Source organism: Plecotus auritus, assembly GCF_963455305.1.
Source record: "Plecotus auritus genome assembly, chromosome: 12".
Taxonomy (NCBI): Eukaryota; Metazoa; Chordata; class Mammalia; order Chiroptera; family Vespertilionidae; genus Plecotus; species Plecotus auritus.
In genome coordinates this window covers 21,441,143-21,465,998 of record NC_137778.1, presented here as the reverse complement: position 1 = coordinate 21,465,998, position 24,856 = coordinate 21,441,143, and the positions used below count along the sequence as shown (strand labels likewise).

General features: G+C 39.6%; 1 protein-coding gene across 1 annotated transcript in view; it reads right to left on the bottom strand.

The window, feature by feature from the left end:
* Positions 1-354: 354 nt before the first annotated feature.
* Positions 355-24,856, bottom strand: part of ACBD6 (acyl-CoA binding domain containing 6) — a 149,363-nt gene continuing 124,861 nt past the window's right edge. Inside the window, exons 7-8 of the mRNA XM_080648452.1 lie at positions 13,011-13,041; positions 355-964 (exon numbers count right to left, since the gene is read on the bottom strand). Coding sequence (XP_080504578.1) covers positions 810-964; positions 13,011-13,041 — 186 coding nt within the window. The 3' untranslated portion in view covers positions 355-809. The remainder of the gene's footprint in view (positions 965-13,010; positions 13,042-24,856) is intronic.

Here is a 24,856-nt window from a genome sequence, read left to right as displayed (position 1 = left end):
CAGACGCTCTCCTGGTATCTTGAAATAACTTCAATCACACTAAGTACTGGGGCAGTATGGCTATTTCACATTCCCAAACAGGCCTAACAGTTCAGGCCTGAGCCCATATGCAGAGGCTGCTGCCATGTGACAGGGACAGTATAGTCAATTAAAAGGGCCCTAGGGAAATTGCTATTATATGAAGGGGAGTTTAAGATATCCTGACCTAACCAGTGAATTCTCCAGAACCTGTGTCTCAATCTTAGAGTGAGGTCACTAAATCTTATTCTGGTACTTCCTGTGACTTCTACATCCCAGTGTGACAAAATGCTGCCCTTTTGCCTTTTTTTTAACACCTCTTTTCTTTCTTATCTTCCCAATTCAGTCTGCCAAGAGGCTAGACATTTTAGCTCCCTATTCAGACCCGCTGTACAAAATGCCACATGGTTGTGTGATCCCCACCACACTAGGATTTCATGAACGTTTCCCTGTCAGTCATGTTTTGCTTCTGTATGTTTCCTAAAAGAGCAGCCATGTTTAATATTGTGAACTATGATGTGACTCCTCCTCTCCCCACCCTTAAGAACAGTGATAAATTTCAGAGCATGCTCAGCAGAACTGGATTGCATTATGCACAGTACACATGTTCATCGCCAAAACTGTACTCGTCGGAATGTATGCAAGCAGAATGAATTGCTGAGACTTCAAAATTCCCGTTCCTCAGAACATTTTATTAACCAATGTACACCAAAGATGGGTGGTAAAAGAAGTATGGTTTTCTTGCATTACTGAAACCCTATGCTGTTAGACTGTAGCTTTCCAGTCTTTGCTTAAGCCTTGCCAGCCGTGTGCTGCTGCAACACCAGAGACACAGCTTTGCAACCTGTCACCTCTTCCGGCAGGCAGCCATCCTGGTCTCGCAGAGTTGGGTCCGCGCCAGACTGGAGCAGCAGCTCCACGATGTCCAGAAACTCACAGGCAGCAGCTAACAGGGAAAGTGACAGACATGAAAACAAGGTTACTCGGAGACAGAGAGACCAGACTTCAGCAGGAGGGTCACGTGCTGAGCTGTGAGGAATCCAGAATGATGAGAACCCTTACAGTGGCTGTAGGGGGATCTGGCCTCAGAAGCAGAACTGTGACAGTACAGTGGACTTGTGAAATAGGAAAATCAAATTTACTTTTTTGGTTGCCCAAAAACAAAGAAATGCATTTTTTATTTTATTATGATTTTTTAAGAGAGAGAGGAAAGGAGAAGGGAGATAGACAAAGATAGATGAGAGAGAGAAACTGATCAGCTGCCTCTTGCATGCCCCCTACTGGGGACTGAGCTTGCAAACCCGGACATGTGCCCTGACCTGGAATCAACCAGCAACCTCTTGGTGTACAGGAGGATGCTGAACCAACTGAGCCACACTGGCCAGGGCAAAATACATTTTTCAATTGTGAGGCTTTTTTATTCTATTCTTAAAGATGGGATGAAGGGAAAGAACAAAAAGAGTACTTAAGTATCTATTATACTTTGATGAGAACAAAGATAGGTTCTCAAAAGGCTAAAAATATTGTAAATGTCAAAGAAAAAAATTTTTTTTGTCTTTGAACAGGGGGTAAGTGGGTAACTAACTGAACTTTAAAATTTGTAAATGAAAAATAAAAGCTGGCTTAGTAATTAGACCATCCCTTTGCATGATCTTCTCTCCCCTCCACTCCCTGCTAAATAATTAATGGTACCAATCAAAGGTGCAGGAAGGGAAAAGGAACTATAGATATCAAGACTGTTATGAAGATGGTGTGATATGGCCCCCAGGTTGGACAAACATACTGAAGGACTAGAACACAGAGCTGTACGTTCCTCTGTACATATATGGAGACTTGATTTATGAGTATGCTGGCATCACAGATCAGTGAGGAAACAAAGACCCATTAATTAGATGGTGTTGAGACAAATGGGCTAAAGGCAAAAACAGGCATTTCACACCATAAATGGCAATAAACGTGAAAAGATGAGCAACCACATCAGTAACCAGGGAAATGAAAATTAAAATCAGGAGATACCATTTCATACCCAATAGGTAGGTGAAATGAAAAACTTAGACAACACCAAGCCTTAAGAAGGACCAGGACAAGGGACACTCCCCTTGAGGCTGTGGGAGGGCACACTGGCGAGGGCACTTTGGAGAACAATTTGGCATTACCCACTGACCCTAGACAAAAATATATATGCTCTGACCCAGCAACTCTGCTCCCAGTATGTTATGTACTCTATAGGAACTTCTGCATGGCTTCTCCAGGAGATATTAGCAAGAATGTACATAGCAGCACTATTCATAGTAGACCCCAAACATAAACCACCCAAATGCTCATTTAGAATAATATGTAAAAATACTGTTTACTTATAAATGAAACCCCACAAAACACTGAAAACTAATGAACTCTAGCTTCATACAACAGGAGTATCTCCAAAACGTAACGTTGAAGGGAAAAAGTCAAAAAAATATATACGTTTGATTGCATTTAAACAAAATTAAAAGAAAGTAGATGAAACTAAACACCACTGTTCAGAGACACAAATATGTAGTGAAACTATAATCATTAATATAAAATTTGGAATAGTGCTAATCAGTGGGGGAGGGGTATAGGAAGGTTATGTGCTTGGGTAGACACAGATATTGGTGAAGTTCTATTTCTTAAGCTAGGTGTTGGGTCCATTTTTAAAAAGCTACATTTTAAACTCTTCATATACATTTTATTACTCTTTTGTAGTATGATATATTACACAAAAGCAACAACAAAAGGTTAGAAAAAAAGGAAATAAAGAAGGATAAAGAGCTAGATTCAATGAGTACTTTATTGAATACATACTATATCATTCTTATCAAGGATACAGGTTAAGATTACTGTTCTGGGGATCAACTGAAGGACTTATATGCATGTATATAAGGATAACCAATGGACACAGACACGGGGGGGGGGCGTTTAAGGCATGTGCCAGGGGGTAGGGGAGGCCGGGGGTAGGTCAATGGGGGAAAAAGAAGACATATGTACTATTTGTAATACCTTAAACAATAAAAAAAAAAGACTACTGCTCTGGGAACGTATTCTAAAACAGCTAGGAGAGGAATACGTAATTCGGCAACTCTGCCACAAAAGAATGAATAAGTTCTATGATGCGTGCATATGCACACATACACACATGCGAAGGTGGGAGAGGAGAAGGTTGAGGACTCAGGAAAAACATCACTAGTAGGTAGTATGTAAGTTGAGCTTTGAAGACAGAGTAAAATTCCAGCTAAACTCAGAAGGAAAGGCATTGCAGAGTGAGAAACCACCACCGCCAGAGGCATGAGAACACAGGAACGCTGAGAACTGGCTGCTGTCGCACACAAACAACAGAGGGTCAAACACAGAGAGGCTGGGTTTCATTCGCACTGGACAGGGTGCCTTGAAAGCCATACTAAGAAGTTTGGAGTTAATAAGCTGGGGAGTGGCATAATTTGGCTTCTGTATTAGGATGATCATTCTATAAAGAGTGACCTGAAAGTCTAGAAATGTGTGGTAGCAGACCAATTAGGAGATTGTGGTAGTTCTTTAAGGGGCTTGAAATTAGCCACTGTTAGCAGAAATATAAGGGACTGAATAAGAGAGCCAATGAAAGTCAAGGAGAAGGACATAGCAACGTGGTTAAAAAATGTCAGTGTACACTAAATTTAATAATTAACAAAGCTGATATGTTATGCGATGTTTCTAACTATCCCTCTCCCCTTCCTCTCTGTAAAAATCAATAAAATATATTTAAAAAAAAAAAGGCCCGAGTATTTCTACACTTGATATGAAACCCAGATACCATAAAGAAAATAACTGATAAATCTGAATGCATGAAAACCTAAAACTGATAAATTTGAACACATAAAAATTTAAAACATCTATACCATACATACAAAAACACTATACTTATAGGTAAACTGGGAAGGGACTGTGGGAGGGCTCCAGGGCGTGTCTGGCTTGTCTTGCCCAGTCCCAATCGGCCAGACCCTAGCAGCAAGCTAACCTACCAGTCAGAGCATCTGCCCCTGGTGATCATGTCTGACCGGTAGCTAGGATGCGCAATGACCATCAGGGGGCAGACGCTCTGACCAGTAGCTATGACGCGCACTGACCACCACAGGGCAAATGCTCAAAGCAGGAGCTGCCAAGCTGTGGTAACTTGGCAGCTGCAGTTCTTGGGTGACGCACCCGGAGCCAGAGAGGAGGGAGCCCGATTCCAGGGTATGTCACCTGAGAACTGCCCTCTCGAAATCTGGGACCCCTCGGGGGATGTCGGAGAGCTGGTTTCAGCCCAATCCCCGCAGGCCAGGCCGAGGGACCCCATCTGTGCATGAATTAGTGCACCAGGCCTCTAATTTACTAGGGGCCCAGTGCACAAATTCATGCACCTTGAAAGGAACTGTAGGCCACGAGGCTGCGGCAGGCACAGGGGCGGGTCTTGGCCCATCCTCCACGTCCCTGCCCGGCCCCTAGTTCCATCTGCTGGCAGCCCCGCTCCCGCCGCCACCGCTCCCATGCACTGACGGTGCTGGCCCGGCTTGCACCCACTGACGGTGCAGAGCAACTGGGGCCGGCACCAGCAGCGGATGTGAGCGGGGCCGGCGCCTTCAGCGGGTGCAAGCGGCGGCTGCTGCCCCAATCGCCCCTCAGGAGCAGGGGGAGGTGGAGAAGCCCTGAGGCCGGCAGCCACCGCTTGCACCCACCGACAGCGCTGAGCGACTGGGACCAGCACCAGGCGATGGCAACAGGTGCGAGCGGGGCTGGCGCCAGCAGTGGGTGGAGCATCGGCTCTGGCGCTGTCAGCGAGTGCGAATGAGGCCATCGACGGCAGTAGGTGCGAGAGGTGGCTGCTGGCCCCGATCACCCCTCAGGAGCAGGGGGAGGTGGAGAAGCCCTGAGGGGCGATTGGGGCCAGCAGCCCCGCTTGCACCTGCTGATGGTGCCGAGCAATTGGGGCCAGCACCGAACTCTGGCACCGGCTGCGGTTGTGAGCAGGCCCGGTGCGGCAGCAGGTGCGAGTGCCAGGCGGGACCGCGGCGCGTGGGAGTAGAGAATTTTTAGTAACCACCAGAGTCTCGCCCCGATGACAGAGACCAATGCACCCCACCTTGGTCTGGTGCCCCTGCTCACCTGCTCCACCATCCTGCCGTGGCTGATGCCCGCCATGTTCTGCACTCTGCTGCCCGCTGCTGATGCCCACCATGTTCCATGCACGCCCTCTGGTGGTCAGCGCACGTCATAGCGACCGGTTGTTCCACCATTCGGTCTATTTGCATATTAGGGTTTTATAGATATAGATTATTCTTTTTGTATATTGCTGGGTTTGATTTGCTAACATTTTATTAAAAACTTTTACATCTATATTCATGAGTGATATTGACCTATAGTTTTCTTTTCATCTAGGGTCTTTTTCTGGTCTTGGTATTAGGGTAATGTGAGCCTCATAGAATGAGTTGGGCAGTGTTCCCTCACCTTTTATTTTCTGGAAAGTTTGTGTGTAGAACTGGTATTTCTTCCTTAAACATTTAGTAGAATTCATCAATGAAGCAATCAGGTTCTGAAGATCTTGATGTGGGAAAGTTTCTGGCTACAAATTCAATTTCTTTAATAAATGTAGGACTATCTAGGGTACCTATTTCTTTTTGAGAGAAATAGTTTGTATCTTTTGGTAGTTTGGGTCTTTTCAGAAATTTGTCCATTTAAGTTATCTAATTTATTGGCATAAAATTGTTCATAATGTTCCCTTATTTGCTTCATAATATCTGTAGAATCTATGTTGATATCTTCCTTTCATTCCTCAAATTGGTAATTTTTCCTTTTTTTTTTTTTAAAGACCTTTCAGTTTTATTGAACTTTTTAAAGGTTTCATTGATTTTCTCATGGATTTTTTTTTTTTTTTGGTTTTCTATTTTAATGATTTCTGCTCTGATCTTTATTATTATACTAGAGGAGGCCTGATATATGAATTCATACATGGTGGGCTCCCTTGGCCTGGCCAGTGATTGGGGCCGATTGGGGACGTCTTGCCCAGTCCCGATCAGGCCCGATGGGGGCCGGCCAGCTGGGGAGGGACTGCAGGAGGTTGACTGGCTGGGGAGGGACTGCAAGAGGGCTCCAGGGCATGTCCGGCCCATCTCCACAGTCCCGATTGGCCAGACCCCAGCAGCAAGCTAACCTACCGGTTGGAGCATCTGCCCCCTAGTGGTCAGTGTGCATCATAGCGGCTGGTCAAGTGGTCAACCGAATGGTCAACTGATCAGTCGGACACTTAGCATATTAGGCTTTTATATATATAGATTCCTATGCTTACCTTGGACTTAATTTGCTCTTCTTTTTCTAATTTTTTTAAAGGTAGAATCTTAGATCATTGCTTTGAGACCTTTATTCTTTTCTAGTAAAAGTATTTAATTTCCCTCTAAACACTGCTTTTAGCTGCATTCCACACATTTTGATATTTTCATTTAGTTCAAAATATTTTCTAATTTCCCTTGATATTTCTTCTTTGACCTATGAATTATTTAGAGGTGTATTTAAATGTTTTAGAATTGGGGATTTTCCAGATGTGTGTCTGTTATTAATTTCTAATTTAATTCTGAGGTGGTCGTAGAGCAAACTTTGCACAATTTCTTTTACATTTGTTGAAATTTGTTGTATCGCCTAGAATATGGTCGATCTTGGCAAAGTATTCCATGTGTACTTGAAATAATGTTTATTCTATTTATTAGATGGAAAGGTCTATAGATATCAATTAAGTCAAATTGATTGACAGTACTGTTCAAATCTTTCATATCCTCGCTGAATTATTATCTACTTGCTCTATCAATTACTGATTTATTGCTTGACAAAGGGTTGTTTTTTCCCCTTGCTTTTTTGTGTCTCATAATTTTTGATTGAACGCAGAACACTGTGTGTAGAAGGACAGTGGAGGCTGCAGTAAAGAATACTATTTACCCCAATAAATGATTCCTTTTCTTCTGTCATGCCATTAGTACAGGTGTTGGTTAAATCTAGTCAGCAGTTGAACTGGATTTGAGGTTTGTGGGTCCAATAGGTAACTTCAGTATATCACCCATTTCAATTCCTCCAGGTGTGGGCTGCTGCTCCCTTACACTTTGTGTGCAGTCCAGGGTATCAGAGGGTTTTTTCAGTATTCTTGCTCCACCTTCAGCTTTCAGTAGTCTCTGCATGTCTACCACAAAGGGAGTCTCTTTCAACTCTGCTTCTAAGACTGCCATTGCTTATTATTCAGGATAAAGCTCATGGTGGGAGTGGGATGCAGTTCTCTGTCCTCTTGGCCTGGTCTCAGTCTCAGGCAGACTCTCAGGAGTGGTGATTTCTCAGTGTTCTTGTACCCCCTCCCAGAAATGTCAACCCAACTCTGCCTTGTATGAGGGAGAACATGTCCTGAGTGGGAGAGAGTCTCCTACCCTGCCCCAGTGGTGAGATTTCTCTGCTTTATGTTGGTGCAAGGTTCAGAGCCTAGGGGTTCCCTGCTCCTCCTTGGCGGCAGATTTTGCTTTTATTCCTCCTCCAAAAGCAGTGGATATCTGCCTGGGCCCAAGGACAGGAGGAGGACAGAAAAGTTTTCTGATTTACCACCAGTGGTTTAAGGATTTTGCTTCATATGAACTAAGGGTCCAGGGAAGTGGCAGAGTTTCACAACTGTATGCCACAGAGGAGGGGTCTCTCTATTCTCAATTTCTCTTAAGAGCATCAGTTAATGATAAAGAGCACTGGAGTGAGGACTCTTCTTGGGTCTGAATTATTCTAAAATGTCATTTTAGCTCACTTGAAGGTTTTTTTCTTATCTGTTTTATGGTGATTGCCTCTTCCTCAGTTGCTCCACCAAAGTGAAATAGTCTGTGTGTCTTGTAGGGGCTTGTCACTCTTTGCTGGATCTTATATGGAAGCAGAGCTCTCTGAGAGTTTGATTTTAAATGACTTAGTGTGACATTTCTTCTTTTGCTCTCTGTTGGTACTCAAGTAAAATAGTTTCTCTGGCTCCCTTAACTGCTCTCACTCCCCTGGTGGAGCTCAGGGCTTCCTGGCTGTATGAGGTGAACTAGGCACAGAGTCAACAGTCCAAACCAGGTTGGGATGAGTTGTGAACTTGGGACAAACTTAGGCACCAAATTCTAATTCATAATAGCACAAGGTCAGAGATGGTTCTAAGAGAATCGAGGTAGAGGGCAGAATTTTTTCTGAACTAAAATCAGACCAATTGGGAACCCTATCTCTGCCTTCAGTGGGGTAGGATTTCTTAGACGGCCACTGAAACTACATATTTGATAACTGAATTAATAGGGGAGGAGCAAAACAGAGAAGGGCAAAAATTGCCTAGTCTATACTTGGGGCAGGTATTGGGTTGAGATCATATTTTGGGATATGGCACAGATGGGGAAGAAGGTGAAGACTGGATATATTTACCAAGGCCCAGGATTCAACAGAAAGTGTTTAGAATTATAACATCTCATCGAGAATTTAAAAATATCTCCCCAAATAATATAATGAACATTATACCATGAATCACTGTACACCAAATTAGATTCCAAATGGAAGACAGTTTCTTACAAAATATAACAAAGTTAAAGACACATTGCCTAATATTAAGTAGCTGTGAGAGGAGGATATTTCTCCTGCATAGAACTGCATGACATTTGTATTTTGAGAAATAATCATTTAACCTTTTTGCCGCAGCTATCAGTCTCAACTTATTGTGAGAAACACTTGGTTAGATTTTAAAATTGGAACTTTTAAAGCAGTATCAGAGGAATAAATTTCCCAGTGTATAAATCTGTAACACAGGATAATAACTAGCATGATCTGTCAGACCACTATTGGCTCAAATCTAACCCAACACTTGAGATACTAAGCATGAAGATCCAGTCTAAGTAGATGTGCACTCTGGCTGAAAACACTAAGCTGGCCATCTCAGACAAAGGGGCACTGATTTCATAGATGCTGTAAGAGGAAGGGAGAGATGATATAATCTGTGAGTACTAACTCAGGAGTGGAGCTTAAAATTTTTTAAGTTCCACAGCTAGAGGACGATAGCTAACCAGTTGAGAAAAGGCTAACGAGGCTGTATAACAATCCCCTTAACCTAACAGATGTGAATACAATTTTAGCTCAAGTCTAACTATAAAATGAGATTTATGTTTGGACTTTAAGGATTACAAAACAGTACTTGTGAGTAAGGGATATGCTATCCATAAGGAAAGGAGTTTGATTAACAAGTGCCAGGGGTTTATGCAAAGGCAGACCGAAATGAGAGCATAAGGAATCAGGAAGCTGTAGTAGAGAGACAAAAAGGCAGTGAAGAGTAAGACTGGTTTACAGGACAGGAAAACCACACAGGTGAATCATACCCAGTATAAGGTGGGCACTGCGGCTCCACCTCTTGGAGATTCACTGTGGATAGGCATGAACTATGTTTATGATTCGCAGAGCCTCCTGGCACAGGTAAGTGCCCAACAAATAGCTGGGGTTATTTTTTAATAGGCGTTGAACCCCCAATTAGATGGTGAGTTACTTGATTTCATGCTTTTTTATTCTCTCTCCTCCCTCTAGCACTGTGCTGGGAACCTAGTGTTTGCTCAAAATTCATTAGTTAATTGATTTCTTTGCCTTTGGCATCTTCAGTGAAGCACAATTCATGAGGCAGAGTCATCTTTTAGAGACGTGTGAGCTGCCCACTCCCTCAAAATGGACAAAGGCAAAGAAGATGAGAGAGGGGGTGAGAAGGAAAGGGGGCTAACATTTTACCCAATTAATGAGGGGATATATTGGTGCCCACAATGTGCTGGGAAATAGAAGAACAGTCATAAGCCCGTCTCAGAAAAGCTTGAGCAAGTCCACAGGGAGAAGAACAGTTGCTAAATTTATGGTACCCTGGGAACCTCTATTTATCAAGTGCCATAGAGGCAGCCCTGACACTGGCACAGGTGAAGATGAATTTCATTCAGAGCAGTGAGCCTTCTGACTCCATTAATCCTCAGGGTTTTGATGATGAATTTCTTTCTTTTTTTATTTTATTTATTTTCACTCGAATGCCTCCTCCCACTGCCCTGTAACAGCGTGGAAGGAACAGAACAGATGGTGCTTTACGTGGAAGACCAAGGGCTCATGAGGATACAAAGCCTGCCCACTCTGAAATCACATGACTGCACGTGCAAGGAAAAGCCTTGATTTCCCCTGGGAGACACAGATGCAATGATGTTAGTATTCCCAGTGGAGGGAGAGGAGGGGAAGGCTAACAGGCCATTTACAAGGAAGACCACACTTATATTAATATACTCTTCAGCAAGGATCATGTTTAATTATAAAATAACAGGAGGACCAATATCTGAAGATTCAAAATCACCCAAGTAAAATTGAGGCAAATAAGGGTTTTAGTATGCGGCTATGCAAAGCCCATTTGGAAAGAACCAGTATGGCCGTACAGTAGTAGAATACTGGCCTCTAGTTAACCTGCCATTGGCTCTGACCCAGTTTTAATCAGACGAAGCCAGGATTTACAACCTGCTTAAGGATGGAGTTTGACAACTGCTATAATCAGAAGAGCTGTCAACACAAGGACAGCTGTCAAGCCAAACTGTAATTCATAAAAAGTAGTAGCTAAGCCCCTAAGACATCCCCAACATTGTCTTTGCACTTCCTGGATTTAACTATACTTTTAGTTTTATGAAAGTCTCAAGAATAGGTTAAGGGTCCTAAAATCAAACCAAATCAACAAATAGCTATTGAGTGCCTATTAAATAAAAAAAGGTTAAATAACATTAAGTGACTAAAAAGATAAACTATGCCCAGCAGATTCTCTGGCATTTGGTAGGTACTTAATAAATGATAATTACTATTATTATTGTATGCCAGACTTTGTTTTGATGAGCTTAAAAACTGGCAAAAGTCTAGTGACCTGGTTAAAGAATATAAATTAAAAATGAATCACTCCTATAAGTGATTATTAACTTAAAATATTAATTTCATGAAATATTCCTGGTTGTCAGAATATTTTAGTTTTATATATTTGTAATGCCAAAAACCTCTAACTAATGATATTATTTTTATGCTTAATTATCTTGATTATAACATATATGATATTTATTTTGTTCCTTCTACAATAAATAATATAATGAGATAGAAATAGAGGTTTTACAAGATCAATTTTGGCCAGGATTCCTGAATCAGGGATAATTTTTATTAATGTTTAAACTCTCAGTGAACAGAAATAAGACTATAAAAGTGCAAAGACAGACACAGATATTGATATATATGTTTACTCACAAATACGGTTTTGAAAAATAGCCTTGACTCACTGACTGAGGTGACCAATGGTAAAGGATTTTCATTTATTTTATTTCTAGAAGAGATCATCTTCCACAAAATAATGTGTTTTAAAAGGATATTAGGACTGTAATTATTTATGGAATTAAGAAAAGAGCACTGGAAGTTTAACCAGGAGACCTGCACAAGTTTCTGGTCTCTGCTACCTACAGCTCGTGTTACCCTCTCTGGACTTGAGATTTTCATTTGCAAATGTCGGAAATGTGTGTATGTATATTATATATATGTAATTTTAATTAACAAATATTTTAAGTACAGTACAGAAAGGACTATAAAGTTTAATAAAACAAAATTTTGGTTGTTATAAGTAATGCTGCAATAAATGTTCTTAATCATGTCTCATTATATACATGTCCATTAATATTTCTAGGGTATGTATCTAGAAGCAGACTTGCAGCTGGTTTTGGGTACCCAGGTGATTCAGCCGTGGGCAAACTACGGCCCGCGGGCCGGATCCGGCTGTTCTATCCGGTTCTCTTGCTCTCCCCTCCGCTCCTTTACTTTGAATTTATATTAGTTCACACAAACACTCCATCCATGCTTTTGTTCCGGCCCTCCGGTCCAGTTTAAGAACCCATTGTGGCCCTAGAGTCAAAAAGTTTGCCACTAGCTACAGTCATAAATGAGTTGGGGCATGCATTTGGTGACATTTCAATCCTTTTTATCAGGCCAAGTTACCATAACAGCTAGCCCAATAATTTAGATTCCTAGACAACCCAGTGAGGTGCTTGACATCCAAGCAAATACTAAGCAGTGGACAAAAGTGCCCAGGGGCACCCGGGATACTTACTACTGAATGGTGATCTGGGATTGCCAAAACTAGTAAAATAGCCTAATTCCCTCCCAAAAGGTCTGAAGGTGGTTGATCCTTTATCTGATTTAAATATTGATGGTTGTCTCTTATTCAACCATATTCACATCCAAATAGAAAAAATATAGGAATACTTTTACTAGTACTTTACACTTTACAAAATACTTCAATATCTTTTACCTCATTGAATTTACCCAGTAGCTCTTTAAAGCCATTATCCTCTATTTTATAGGTGACTTAAATGAAGATTACTTAACTATGCTAATAAGTTAGTAGGGGAAATGAGTTAAAAAATAAAATCTATTTTTCTTCAATTACATCAAGAAATTATTGTTTGCAGGATAGATTCTAGCTCCTACAGTAACAGTGATTAGCATCTTAGTTGTCGCTGACAGTAAAAGAATGAAATAATAAAATTTCAAAGGGAGATTGGAGGAGCCTTCATTCCTGTTGATAAGTAGTACAGAAATGCTGTACCCATTACCCACATTCCTATGAATGGGCCCATACGAATTTTAATATACTGTGGACACAGACAATGGGGAGGTAAGGGCCTGGGGGAGGGAGGAGAAGATAGGAGAGGGCTGGAAGAGGTTAATGGAGGAAAAAGGAGGACCTATGTAATACTTTCAACTATAAAGATTAAAAGAAAAAAAAAAAGAATTTTAATATATCTTCAACTTTAGAGATTAATCTATTTTTTTTAAACAAAAAGTTACTGTATCTTTGCTAGTGGCCAGGCATTTTTCTAAGCACTAAATAGTGCTGGACAAAGTTGAGATAAACATATAGAGAAAAGTTTCAAATGATTAATAGTTATGAAACATCTTACCATAATGTAGAGCTGTTTGTCCTTCATTGTCCTATAAAAGAAACAAAAAATACATTTAGAAGTCTAAGTTATTGCAAAAGTATGGAAGTACATAAGCTATAGCAAATATCTGATATTACAAAGTTCTATAGGTTTATCAGATACATAAAATGAAGAAGTTAGATCTTTGAGCCTCATAGTAACTTCTGTGGTTACCAGGGGTTGTGGGGAGAGAGGAATGTGGGTAATGGGTACAGCATTTCAGGTTGGAATGGTGAAAAAGTCTGGTGATGAATAGTGGTGATGGATGCATGACAATGTGAATGTTAACGTCACTAACCTGCACACTTAAAAATGTATATTTCACAACCATTTATTTATTTATTTATTTATTTATTTATTTATTTATTTATTTTTTAAAATATATTTTATTGATTTTTTTACAGAGAGGAAGGGAGAGGGATAGAGAGCTAGAAACATCGATGAGAGAGAAACATCGATCAGCTGCCTCCTGCACATCCCCCACTGGGGATGTGCCTGCAACCAAGGTACATGCCCTTGACCGGAATCGAACCCGGGACCCTTCAGTCCGCAGGCCGACACTCTATCCACTGAGCCAAACCGGTTTCGGCTATTTCACAACCATTTAAAAAAATAGAAAAGTAAAAGGTGCAAGAGGCAATGTTCTCCACTTTTGGAGAAAAGTCTGCAGTAGGAGAAAAGAAGGAAGAAGTACTGACAAAGAAAGAAATAGTAGTGAGAGATGGAGAGGGACTGAGAGTCTCTGGTTCTTGTCATTCTGACTATACCCTTGCCTTTCTTGGTTAGATGAGCCAACAACAAAATACTCCCTAGACAAATGTGATAGTTTCGTCACTGCAAACAAGTGTCTTCACTAATACAGTATGCAAGACAATTTATGACCCAAACCTTGGTCATCTTCCTCCCAATTCCTTCTCCTCCCAATTTTGTGACTGCCAATTACTAATCAATTGGGACTCCCACATCTGTAACTGCTCTTCACTCTGCTGGAAAACTATCCTGCAGCCTTTAAAGACAGTGTCTTGCTCTTTTCTCCTGTTTTAAAATTTGTCTTTGATACATTGGAGCATTGTAGGTAGACTTACTTTGTAGTCTTTAATAGTTCCTCTAGTTCTCTGAGTTCAGAAAGAGGAGGCGGCTGGGTGACAATACACGTGGATGCCTATTGGGCTGCCTGAGGTTCTCTTTTTGATAGCTTCCTGAGTGCTTTATAATTTAGGACTGTAAATTCATTTTAAATGGGGTTTTATATGAAAAATTCTGGATTGAAAGTCTTTCCCTCCACAATGATTTTGCTTTTGTATTTGCCAGGCACCTCTCTGAGATATTATCAAACTGAGATCCTTGTGTTTTCTTAGCTTGTAGATTTTTGAACCCTTAAGTAGTGCAAATTTTAAAAGGGCAAATCTCTCTCCCTTCCCACTACTAGGCTTGGAGCACAGACCAAGACAAACTCTCCTTGTCCACATGTTGGTGGGCAGATTATTTTTAGTCTACTTTTTTCCTGATGGTGGTTGGTTTTGAGATCTCTACCCCATGGGTATTGAGACTGGCCAATTCTTGCAGGGCAGCCCAATGTGGGTTTAAACTCACTACTTTTTTTTTTAAGCTTTGGGTTTAAAAAAAACTTATTTTACAACCTTTATGACTCAGTTCATCTTCTTCAGGAACCCTCCTGAGTCCTCAGGCAGAGTTAGGTGGCCCTGCTTTCTAGCACTGTGCATAGCATACACTCTGTGTATTACTCTTTCTCTTCTATTGAGGCTGTAAGCTTCCTATAGGCAAGTATTATGGCTTTCATCCAGGGCCTATCACAGTGTCTTGCATACAGTGTGTGCTTTCATGAAATGAAACAATGAGTATATTTATCTTTCCCCATTGGTTTATTACTTAATCTCTTGACTACCTTTTTTCATTTACTTGAACTTTTTTAAGTCCCACATATTTCCTATAGTGTGGAGTATAATACTAGCTGTAATAATCCAATGTGGGCCTAAACAATAATGAATAGGATATGTAGTTTATAGTTAACTAGGTGCAAAATCACTACTATATTCAGGTTGACTTCCTTTTTTCTTCCCTATGTGCACAGAATGAGTTGGTCACTCTTGATTCTCTTCCCACATGTCTTCTGCACTGACACTTTTGTACTGTTATTTTTATCATGTCCACATTTTATTCATAACTAGAGGCCTGGTGCATGAAATTCGTGCACAGGGGGTGGGGGGTGTCCCTCAGCCCAGCCTGCACCCTCTCCAATCTGGGACATCCCTCTCACAATCCAGGACTGCTGGCTCCCAACCGCTCACCTGCCTGCCTGCCTGATTGCCTCTAACTGCTTCTGCCTGCCAGCCTGATCACCCCCTAATCACTCCCCTGCCAGCCTGATCGACGCCTAACTGCTCCCCTGCCAGCCTGATTGCCCCTAACTGCCCTCCCCTGCTGACCTGGTCACCCCTAACTGTCCTCCCCTGCAGGCCTGGTTGCCTGTAACTGCCCTCCCCTGCAGGCCTGGTTGCCCATAACTGTCCTCCCCTACAGAGCTGGTCTCCCCCAACTGCCCTCCCCTGCTGGCCTGATCGCCCACAACTGCCCTCCCTTACAGGGATGGTCCCCCCCAACTGCCCACCCCTGCTGGCCTGATCGCCCACAACTGCCCTCCCCTGCCAGCCATCTTGTGGTGGCCATCTTGTGTGTTGGAGTGATGGTCAATTTGCATATTACCTCTTTATTATATATGATTATTTTTTTAAGGACTTAGCTTTCTTCTATCTCCAGATTGGGCACCCTATCAAATATAAGAAGTTTGTTTTCTTATTCTATCATATGAAGTATTGATGAAAATATTAATATTTTGCTCAGAACAGATATAAACACTATTTTATCCTTTTAACATTAAGTCACTAATAACACTGTTTTCTGTGCATTAAAACACTATAGCCAAGTCCTGATTTCTTCCCTACTGTTAACTACCTTTTATCAATCTGAATCAAAAGCCATATTTCCAAGTCAAGATTATATATATATATTGCAGTCATGGGAATAACGTGCTTCCTAGATGTTCTTTCTCTATGAGCAGAAAATTTTGCTGAATGTTAATGGATTTCTTTTTTTGTGACCATAGTGATACTGATACTCTAATTTAGTTCAGACTTGACCTACCATCTCTGCCAATGTTAAGTTCTAAAGGTACAGAGGTAAGGCAGCATGAACCATTAAGCGTAATAGCAGAGCTGCACAGAGGGGATGCATTTTCTCATGTGCCTAAAGAGAGGTTTTGTTCTTACCCAATAATTTGATAAATTATTTGATTTTAAATTTTATTTTAAAAATAGTATTTCAAGTGAGTATACAAGGAGGCACTAAAGAAAATTGGTTATGAGGTATTGGAAGTAGTGGTAAAAATAATGAGTTAGTAATATGATTTGGGATAATTTTTAATATTATTTCTAAGCTTAGAATGTACTGCCTCTTTCTCTATGAGATCTGTGACTAATAAACTAAATTTACAATTTGGAAGCTTGCAAATATATTTTGTGATTATTTTTTAAAGAATTTTTCTAGACACATGAGTAAGCCTTCAGTTGAAGGTTAAAGGCATACTCCTTACTTGAACAACAACAAAAAAGGAGGTATAGTACCACCTCATTTAACTGGCATCTTTGGAGAGTGAAAAACCTGCAGGTTTTTCAAATAATTGGAACATTACCCTTTGAGCATGCATGTAATAAGAAAAAATTACTATATACTTGTACTTTCTCTGATGTGGAATACCATCTATATGTTTGTAAACATTTCTCAGTGAGTACAATTATTAGCTATTTCCAATAAAAATTTATCAAACCAATTAAAATCATGGTTACTTATAAATGGCTCTTTACAGTTACAAGCATGACAGGGTTACCCCACCTGGCATCATCCACTTCTTGTTTGCTATGTTCTTCAGATCACCATGCCTAATTTGTGGCTTTTGAGATCAGATGTTGGGAGCTGAAGTGTTATAGTATTTAATGTGAAATACTGAGATTTTTGATCTTTCAACTTCGAGCATGTCCACCTAGAAATCACTTAGAGCAGGGATATGAACATAAGAACCATGACTCCAATCACAGAATTGATTGGCAAGCCGAGAATAGAAAGACAGAAGGAAAACCAAGTTGTCTTCTAATTTTATTCTCTTTTCTGTCTTCCAAAAGTACTAGAGAAAGGGAGTACTTTAAAAAGACATCAAGAATTTTCCTCAATTCCGATCTGTTTATATATCTAACTACCTTGAAATGTCTAAATAGGTATTTGAGAGAAACAGAGAAAGGATGATTATTTTAAATTACTCTCTAATCAAATTGTAGTCTTTAGAGACCTAAATTTAAAATTCTTCTTCTTTCATTCATCTTTTGTATGCCTAGCACATAATAAGTACTCACGAAATGTTTGATCAATGAACTCGATGATTATAACTAATATAAATCCTGTTTAGTTTTTAATCATTATTAATAATTATTTAAAGCAACTACATTACCATACTCTTACTATTACGATTATGAAGCTTTAATAAAACACATCATCTTGTATCTACAAAATCTTTACCTCTTGTTATTCCTCTTTGTATGTTAAATGGAATTTGTATTAAAGGAATATGACTCAAAACATTTTTTCTCAGTAACCTCAAAATAGGATATAGGAACCCAAACCTTAGTCTTTATAAACATTCTGTTTTAAAATATATTACAAAGAATAAATGGAATTGAATGTCAAGAATGAGTAAGTGAAAGCTTTTACTCATCTGGTTTACAACTTATATCAGCTAATTTTTCTAAATTTAAGTTGATTAATTTTTTTTGGTTGTTTCATTTCGAATGACCACACCAGAAGAGGGTTGTTTGTCATGGTTATTTATGCTTTTCCTTTCTGTTTTAGCTTAAAAGAAATGTTCAAATTTAATAAGTATGGAGTTGTTATAAACAGCAGCAAAAACAATTCCAATAAATTAAAATCGGTCATACATTTGAAATCTTTGCAAGGGATTATACACTAGGGTAAAATAAAAATACTCAGTTGAATTAAAAATAAACAAAATCACATAATAAAGTTAAAATGTAGACAAATTCAACCGTGTTTAAAATTCAAAGTACAGACAGATCTCAGAGGAGAGGGGAGTGAGATGGATGGGAAGAGATCAACCAAAGAATATATATGCATATATGCATAGCCCATGGACATAGACAATAATGTGGTGAAGAACTAGGGGCGCTGGGGGCAGGTTGGGGGAAGGCAAAGGTAGGAGAAATGGGGTAACAACTGTAATCGAGTCAACAATAAAAACAATTCAAAGTACAAAAGAAATAAATGTGCAATCCCTACACTATACCTCCATATCCTTTCTATCCAAGTAAATAAAAGTTTGTAAGAAACACAAATGACAAAATAATATGGAAAATTTAAACTCAGACTCTCAAATAAGAAAAGAAAAAAATGCACCCATGACATCCCTATGTGATTCTTTCCCATTACATTTATTTTTTTCAAAAGTTTATTTTTTTCTCCCATTACATTTAAAATGGCAGCTCCTCTCTATCTGGCTTGGTCCTCCCTTCTTTAATACAAATTCCATTTAACTTACAAATGGAACCACCACCCACTTCTCTGAGATTGGTTTAAAAGCAGCCACTCTTCTTTATAACTTAACAAATTTTTTTTTTAATCCTCACCTAAGGATATGTTTTCACTGCTTTTTAGGGAGAGAGGAAAGGAGAAAGAGAAGCACCGATGTGAGAGAGAAACATCAATTGGTTAGAGAACCATGAGCCTTCATAACCCTTACTTAAGCTTTTTCTCAACCACCTTCATCCTTTACCTTGTATCATATGAATATGTCTGTGTTTTCCTGCTGTTCTGAAGGTAAGGATCATGGCACAGTTTAACTTTATAGACCCCTATTTCCTTTGTCCCTTGCATCTAGCACAAAACTTTGCATAAAAATAAAAGTTAAATAAGACCAAAAAAATAAACTACTTGCAGAGTTATACCTCACTAACCCAGGGACTTGATTTCTGGCATTCTCAAGTACCTGGAATAGGGCCCAGATTCTGGGGGGAAATGCTGATAAGGGTCATATTAAACATGTTGTGATTAGTTGGCTCACTGCAGAGAAGGATTTTTCTTGCTGGTTTGAGAAAGCAAAGCAAGGCCAGTCTTTGCCAATGAAATATGAGATGCTATGAGAGGCAGAAGACATGGAAAGGGAACAGTGAAGGAAAGCAAGGAGTAGAGCAGAAATGGTAAGAGGGCCAGCAAAGCCTAATGGCAATTAGAAGAAAGAATAGAGGCAGCAATAGTAGCAGCCTGCAGAAATTAAAAGCTGTGACAGCAGTGGCAAGTTGCAGACATTTTAGACCACAGAGAACAGCCAGCCATAAAGAAGGCTGGGCTGCATGCCAACCAGTAGATTTTAGCAATCTCAAGAGAGAAAGAGAAGCTCTGGCCCCATGCTTCACACCGTCTATAAATACCCATGGTATAAGTACATTGACTTAAGAAGGAAGCAATGAAGTATTGGATATATTTTAGAAAAAGTATTTTATAGAAAAACATTCAAAAAATAAAAAGCAGAAAGTAACTGTTCAGCTATTTGAAACCAACACTAGTCTAGAATGTTTAACTTTCCAAAGGGAACTGAATAGTTGAGATTTTATTAGAGTGAGGGAAGTAAAAGGAACAAACATTGGCTAATTCCTATGTGTGCTGAAGTTTTACAAACATTGTTTCTTTAATCCTCACAACAACCCTATTACATAAACATTATTACCATTTTTGAGCTGGGTAAAATGAGGCTCAGAGAGATTATATATAACTTGCCCAAGGTCCTAGGCCTTTCATGATCAAAATACTGCTTTCTCAACTGTACTATGCTGCTGAAAAGGAGCAGGGGAATCAAGACAAATAAATACAAAGTAAGGAGAAATGTGGTTAAACGTTTATTTTTTCAGGATAAAGACAATAGGTAGCCTAAACCAGCAGTCGACAACCGGTGGTCTGCGAGGTCCCCGAAAGGTTGGCAACCGCTGGCCTAAACTATAATCTCACGTCAGATTATTAATCATAATCTCCAAATTGATATGTCACATTCAGCGAGTGAATATTCTTACTCTTTAGGACCATGCACTCATCTTTACTTCTCCTTGGCTGATTGCTGTACTTTTCAAAGTATGCTTATATCAAAAGCTGTAGCTAAATCTATACATTTTAAAAAATTAATTTGTTAAGCTGGTCTAGCATTCAAAGTTAGGTACATAAGAAAACAGAGCCAAACTGCTTTCTCTTCTAAAGGGTGTTTTGCTTACTGCATTACTGTTTCTATAATACTGTGCAGTAAAAATTCAATATATCTCAATCTACTCTGTTCTATGTCCTTTGTATGGTAAAAAAGCAGACATCTAGTGGAGAAATCCAAGAAATGATTCTTTCCATTCATACTCATTCACTCTTTACTTTCACAATGAAAATTTTCAGAGTGTGCTAGGTCCACACAACAGTTCTCCAACCACAGAGGGTGCTATGACAGTGGTTGGCAAACTCCTTAGTCAACAGAGCCAAATATCAACAGTACAATGATTGAAATTTCTTTTGAGAGCCCAATTTTTTAAACTTAAACTTCTTCTAACGCCACTTCTTCAAAATAGACTCGCCCAGGCCATGGTATTTTGTGGAAGAGCCACACTCAAGGGGCTAAAAGAGCCGCATGTGGCTCGCGAGCCGCAGTTTGCCGACCACTGTTATGAAATAGACACTTTTATTTGTTGTTGGTAGGAACATAAATTAGCATAATATCTAGAAAATGTTTACTGCCTATGGTTTTGCATTTCTAGAATCTATTTTTTAAATATATATGTATATATTTTTAAAATATATTTGTATTGATTTCAGAGAGGAAGGGAGAGGGAGAGATAGAAACATCAATGATGAGAGAGTATTATTGATCTGCTGGCTCCTGCACGCCCCCTATTGGGGATGGAGACCGCAAATTGGGCATGTGCCCTGAATGGTAATCAAACCACGACCTCCTGGTTCATAGGTCGATGTTCAACCACTGAGCCACGCTGGCCAGGGCTAGCATCTATTTTTTAAAATACTTCAATATTTAAAAAAACTTACGAAAAATTTGAGTTAATTCCAGCATTATCTAGATTAGCAAGAAATTAGAAACAATTTAAAGTCCAACAATACAATACAGAAAAAGTTAATATGTCAGTTGAGCATATTAGCATGCAGCAAATTAAAACAATAGTTATAAAGTATTTATAACTTAGAAAATCACAGTATTGTTAGTGTAATAAAAAATAATCAGAATCCTATATAATAAAAGGGTAATATGCAAATCGACCAAATGGTGGAACGACTGGAACGCCTGTGGCCCTCGCCGGCCCTGCCCACGGCCCCTCGCCCCAGCCAGCCTGCCCCCAATAGCCCCCATCAGGGTGGGCCAGCTGGACCCCACCAGTGCACGAATTCGTGCACCGGGCCTCTAGTGTTTTTATAAGCTCTCAACTATGTAAAACAAGCAAAGAAACAAAACAATAGTACATTGAAAAGATTTTAAAAACCTACTACATATGTAGATTAAACACTAAAAAAATCCATTATGTACTCCTTTTTAACACACACACACAGTAGTCCACTCCTTACTCTTGAGTATCATAGCTTCCATGGTCTGATTTCACTTTATTCAACTATTCTTCATTACAAACACCTATCTTAGACTGAGCTGTTTCTGCTACCTATCCCTACGCCCACCTCAGAGGTCATCAATGATCATTTAGTCTTTACAGTTCATAATAGGCCACAATTCCCTGCTGAAGATGTCTCTTGACTACTGTGGCCTCCCTTTTCCTCCATTACTTCTCCCAAAGCACTTTCACAGTATATCTCATCATGGCACTTGATTACATTCTATCTCACAACTGTTCTTGTTATTCAATGAGTTTCTTATTGTCTTGACAGTAAGCAACCTGAGGGCAGGGGACCATGGCTGACACTTCTTTTGTATCCCCTAGTGTCTTATAGCATATAGGTCATGGAGTAGTATTCAATAAAAATACGTGAGATGAATTTAATAACCTCAGGTGTTAGTTTACTTATCAGTTTGTACTGCTGATTTTATTCCTATGGTAGTCTGTGTGTTATCTATAATAATAAAAGCGTAATATGCTAATTAGACTGGACATCCCTCCGGACAACCTTCCAGACAAAGCCAGGGCTGCGAGGGAAGCCCGGATCCCAGGTGCCAGAGGGAAACCACTGCCGGCAGCCGGGGGAAGGAAGGCCTACTTTTGCATGAATTTTGGGCCTCTAGTATCTAGTAATTACTAAGTATCTAATAATTACTATCTTAACCATGATAAACAATTCCAAGAAAAGTATATACCCATATAAAACTGAAAATAATGAATAGGTTTAATCTCAATCAAGACATCTTTATATCATTTTATGGCTTACATTATTTGTTAGGTATTCATTTAATCTGAGCGCCCTGTCAGTTATCATCTATATATTAAAATTTCCTGAAAATGCAGTGAGACATCACTTCACATCCATTAAGATGGTTATTATCAAGAATACTGAAAATAAGTGCTGGTGATGATGTGGACAAATTGGAACATTTGTGAATTGCTGGTGGGAATGTAAAATGGTGAAGCTGCTGTAGAAAACAATATGGCAGTTCCTAAAAAAATTAAACATAGAATTACTGAATGATCCAGCAATTCCACTTCTGGCTAAATACCCCAATGAAATGAAAGCAGGTATTCATAGCAGCATTATTCACAATTGTCCAAAGGCAGAAATAACCTAAATGTCCACCAACAAATGAAAGAATAAACAAAATGTGGTATGTACATACAATGAACTACTATTCAGCCTTAAAAAGAATGAAATTGACACATGCTACATCATGGATTAACCTTGAAGATATAATGCTAAATGACATAAACCAGGCATAAAAGGACAAATATGGAATGATCCTACTTATATGAGGTACTTGAGAGTTGCCAAATTCACAGAGACAGAGAGAGAGTGGGATGGTGGCTTGCCAGGGGTAGGAGGAGAGATATATGAAACCAAAACATATTTTTATACCTTTTATATGTACCAGGAACTATGCTAGGCATTTTCACATATAATTAAATTCTCACAGAAGCCATTTGAAGTAGTCGTTATTATCCTAATTTTACAAGTGGGAAATGAGACTCAGAGAGGTCATCTAATTTGGCCGAGTCACACTATTAGTAAGTAGTACAATCCTCATTTGAATCTGCATCTTTCTGACCCCCAAACACATGTGAAAACATTCACAGTCTGTTAGAAATATGGGTCTGTAGCTTAGAGAGAGGTCTGAACTAGAGATAAAGATTTGAAAAATTTTAGGCCAGAGGAAATAATTGAAATCATAGGTGTAAATGAGGTAATCTAGAGAAAGTATATGGGGAGAGATGGGGTCAAGGTGGAATCTGTTGTGTAAAAAGAGAACAGAAGAAAGCAAGCCTGTTAAGGAATAATCCAAAAAAGTGGGCAAGAACCAAACCTGAAGCTGAGGGAATAGTGTCAAGGAAAGAGTGGCCAGTCCTGTAAAAAGGTCAAGTAGTCAAAGAAAAGTGCACCTCCTCTGTGAAGCCCAAGCCAGAAACAATCATTTTATATTCCCACCAGCAATGTGGATGACAGCTCAATGATTTCATATGCATTTCCATCAAAGCAGCCATCCCACTGAGTCAGCATGATGCGTGTCTATCATTCTTGGATGAGGTGAAGTTACCCCTTGGGAAGAGCTCAGTCTTACATGTTCTGTCTACCTGGTCTAGTTCACAGCCTAGCCATAGCAAATGCGCAAATGCTCACTCAGCGAATGGGCCCAGGGCTACTTAATCCTGTGTGGTAACAGGACAGAAGCAGAGTCCCAGCTCTGAGGTTATTACTCTGGTTGACAGTCCATACTCCTGAATGTGAGGCTCTGCTTTAGTTAACTCTTCGTCTTCCAGAATATCACTTACCTGACAGAAACATTTTGTCCTAGCTGACTTCCTGGGTTTGGCCTTCATGGCCAGGTTCGCCCTATTTTACCTGCAGTTTTGAATGTTACATAGAAGTGCTAAACATTCCAAGATTAATATTGGGTGCTGTTAAAATTCTATTAACAGGAAACAAGTCATTGTGAAAATGACAGCAAATATTACTGTAACTGTGACAAGAGGGCCTTATTTATTTTACCAGAATGATACTGTCCTTTCCCCCCACATATACATGTACAATATATGTAATATGTACTTGGTAATAAAACCCAGCTTTATTGAGCTCTACTGATTTTTATTATAAACATAATACTATGGATATTTCCATTTTAAATTATTCATATTTAACTATACAATAGCTATTATGTTTCTAGACCTCATGGCAGGCCAAAGTTTTTTCCATAGAGACCTTGGATTGACCCCACCCTCTATACACACACACACACACACCTTTCCCTGTTCTACTAAACATTAAGGTAAAGGCTGCTTTAAACTTCACTGTATTAAGAGACCAGATAATCAGTACTTTTCTAAAAATGTGAATATTCTCTGTGCTAGAAGAATCCTAATGATTAAGCACAGACTTCCTTCAATGGAGCACAACATTTAAAACTGTGAGAAGGTGCCTTGGGGATTAGAGAATTGTCTCCTTTCATGCAAAAGATTTATTCCTGAGAAGTCAGGCACGTATCAAATCATACTCTGAACGCGATGGGGAATTTCAGCACTCATTGATAAATCCTTTTAAGCAGTATCATTTTACAC